Here is a 3,153-nt window from a genome sequence, read left to right as displayed (position 1 = left end):
ACCAACAAACCAGATGGAGGATCATGTAAATTTGATGAACTTGAACCGTTCACTGATTATAACTGTGAAGTCCAACCCCTCTACAAGAATGAAGAGGTTTCTGGTCAAAAACTGTGACGGTGAAAACAAAACCTGGAGGTAAGATTCCAAAATACACCAACAATATAAACATGTTGAAATGCAGTTTTATTCAATTGTTCATGTATTATTTTGTACAGTTGTTTAATTTTACTAACAAAGTTTTTTTTGTCCAAAAACACTGAAAACTTATTGTTTTACCCAGAAACATGAACTCAGTTTAAACTTCAGAAACTTAAGTTTAAAAAGTATTGTATTGTAATTAAAAGCAAAATTTGATTTAACCAAAATTATACATATTTCATTACGTTGTCTATATATTTGTGTTTTTAAACCAAATAAAAATAAATCTAGTTAAGTCTTTAAATAAATACAAATTTGAATGTAAAACTATTTACACACACACACACACACACATACACACAAATAAATGTTTCCGTTTTTTATTAAAACACTGTTAATTAAAAGCAAAATTTGATTAAGTGAATTAAGTGAATGCTTCAATAAAATCTGCAATCAAATTTATGACCATTTAACTCTTTATGCTACATTTACTGTTGTACACAAGATTTGTATTTTACAGCTTCATTTTCTGCTTTGCTTTATTACATTTAATGACTTAAGGATTTGTTATTGCATGCATATTGTCACCTCATGTCACCGATTCTGAATCGGTGAATGTTCTTTAAAGATAAAAACATGAGTATTTTTCTCCAAGGAATATGATAGTTTCCAAAACTAACAGCCAGTCTTGATACAAAGAATACATTTTACTGACTTTAATGCCTGTGCAATAGGAGCCTCTTGTGTTTGAGTTTCGTCAGGAGACAGATGTGAGAGCATGTCATGCTCCCATCCATGAGAAGACACAAGTGGCTCCTGATTATGGCTTAATTAGCTTGTGTACCCGGCGGACATTACTGCAGAGGCTGGGAATTGGGTACTTGATGGACCCAAACATGACATCTTGAAACAATCACACTGCTCAGTGCACGGTGCTGTGGCTGCTTGACGTCTGACTCCTCTGCTCCTCCTCCCTCTGCTCTCCCACCCAGGTATCCAACTGGTTTGGCAACAAAAGGATCCGGTACAAGAAAAACATCGGCAAGTTTCAGGAAGAAGCCAACCTGTACGCCGCCAAGACAGCTGTTAATGCAGCGCACGCTGCAGCCGCTGCAGTGCAGAACAGCCAGGCCAACTCCCCTACCACTCCCAACTCCGGTAGGCACTCCTGCATATAGATGGAAAATGTATAAAGATCTGCCCTCAGCCTCAGTCCTTAACCTGATGCCTTCTCGCCTCAATCTTTGACGCACCATTCACACTGGCAAGAGTGACAGGCTCTGCTCCCAGCTTAGGGATCACGGTGTCTCCTGTCTATAAGACAGTTGATGCCAAGCAAACTCATGCATAAAGAGAGCGTTCCTGACTTGTGAACCGAGAACACATGTATTTTGGGGAGGATAAGAAAAAAAGAGAAAGAATTTAAAATGATTCCATGGGATTTGTTTTCCCTTGACTTTCTGTCAGCTCCCTGTCATTTGTAAGGTAATGGTATGTAGTCCCACTGAATGCTTGAAGATTTTTCTCTTCAAAACAAAGTGAAACATAATTAAATACATGCTGCTCATACCTAATATTATTAAACATGGAGCTGAAAAGGTCCAGTTTAATTGTTTTGCTGAGATTGGATTAGGTTGATCTGCGTCGGGATGTGGTAAGCTTATGAAGTGGTCCCTTTTTCTTGCACCCAGGATTCCAGATGAAAGATGAAGAGTTTCAGCTGGATTCTGCAGAGAGCAAAAACACTCTATTAAGCAACATGTTTACTGGTACTGGTCTTTTCATAAGCTTCTTATTGTCTTTGTCATTTGCCATTATGATGCCTCCCTGTCAGCTTTAGACTGGAAGTAGGTGATGTGGAACAATTGGGAGCTTAAGCGACCAACCACATGTAGAACCCGGTCCCTGTGTGTCATGTGATTCTCATTTCATTTGTGTTCACGACATCCGTTGATAGATTTTTAGTCCCCTGCATATTGTCCTCCTTCGTTTGGCTCCTTGCTTCCCTTCCTTTACCCTTGTAGTTGCCTGCTCTGTGGGAGTTCTTCTTCTGTGTACTTGTCTGCTTGAGTTGGGTTTGTTTTCACAGACACACATGTGCTGTGTGTCTGTGCTCCTTTGTGCGTGGGCGCGTGTGTCTGTGCTTTCCCTTTATAGCCCTCTCATGTATTTAGCTGCTTACATCTTCCCTTTCCAGGTTCTTCAGGTTCTTTTAGCCTCCCAAACACTGGGGACATGTTCTTGAGCATGCAGAGTCTGAATGGGGATTCTTACCAAGGGGCACAAGTCGGAGCCAATGTACAGTCACAGGTAGGATCAACAATGGGGGACAGTTTGTCAGAACCTCTGCAGAGAACTGTCCTTGTCTTGCCTGTGTCCTGAGCCATCCACAGTGCAGTCTGAAGCACGTCAAAACCAAAAACTAGAAACAAATAATAATAAAAAAAGAAACATGCTGCTCAAGCGAGGGCAGTTCAAATTACCAAGTGAGGCCTCCAATAACATCGACTGTATGAAGTGTTTACTGACTATTTCGCTTTGGATGGAATATTTTGGCAGCCAAAATATAATCCACTGCTATCATGCCTGGAAGCAATTTCCTGGTGCTGAACTTTGTTGTGAATGCATTTGGCTTTGACTTGAGCTCTTGGGTTGGTATTGGGGTCTTTTTGGTACTATGTCCCTTCCCCCTGCTTTTTTGTCTAAACGCTGAATTGCTGTCTTTCTTGTTTCATCATGTTATTGTTTGTTGTCAATGTCTTCCATCTTGTGAGTTTATTGCTGCTGAGTTACACACTCCGCACACTAGCCACCCAGTGCCTGTTTAAGACAATAATAGACCTTTCTTATTAAAAAACAGCCACACAAATTATGCTTTTTAAAAATTTTACTTATGCTTTCATCTTTTGTTTATTAGCACATAGCCTATATTAAAGAAAAGAACAGATCGAAGCATGCTTGTAACTTTAGTTTATTTATTTATTTATTTATTTATTTATTTATTTATTTATT

At 39.3% G+C, this 3,153-nt stretch overlaps 1 protein-coding gene across 1 annotated transcript in view; it reads left to right on the top strand.

Moving 5' to 3' along the window:
* The window catches only part of pbx3b (pre-B-cell leukemia homeobox 3b), a gene marked incomplete in the record, with an annotated part of 59,221 nt that overhangs the window by 52,515 nt on the left and 3,553 nt on the right, over positions 1-3,153 (top strand). The window contains 3 exon segments of the mRNA XM_014007180.1: positions 1,134-1,299; positions 1,833-1,910; positions 2,339-2,451. Of these exon segments, the coding sequence (XP_013862634.1) occupies positions 1,134-1,299; positions 1,833-1,910; positions 2,339-2,451 (357 nt within the window).

This window comes from Austrofundulus limnaeus, unplaced genomic scaffold (genome assembly GCF_001266775.1).
Source record: "Austrofundulus limnaeus strain Quisiro unplaced genomic scaffold, Austrofundulus_limnaeus-1.0 Scaffold40, whole genome shotgun sequence".
NCBI lineage: Eukaryota > Metazoa > Chordata > Actinopteri > Cyprinodontiformes > Rivulidae > Austrofundulus > Austrofundulus limnaeus.
The sequence above is the reverse complement of the archived record's forward strand: the minus strand, read 5'-3'. Positions and strand labels throughout refer to the sequence as shown.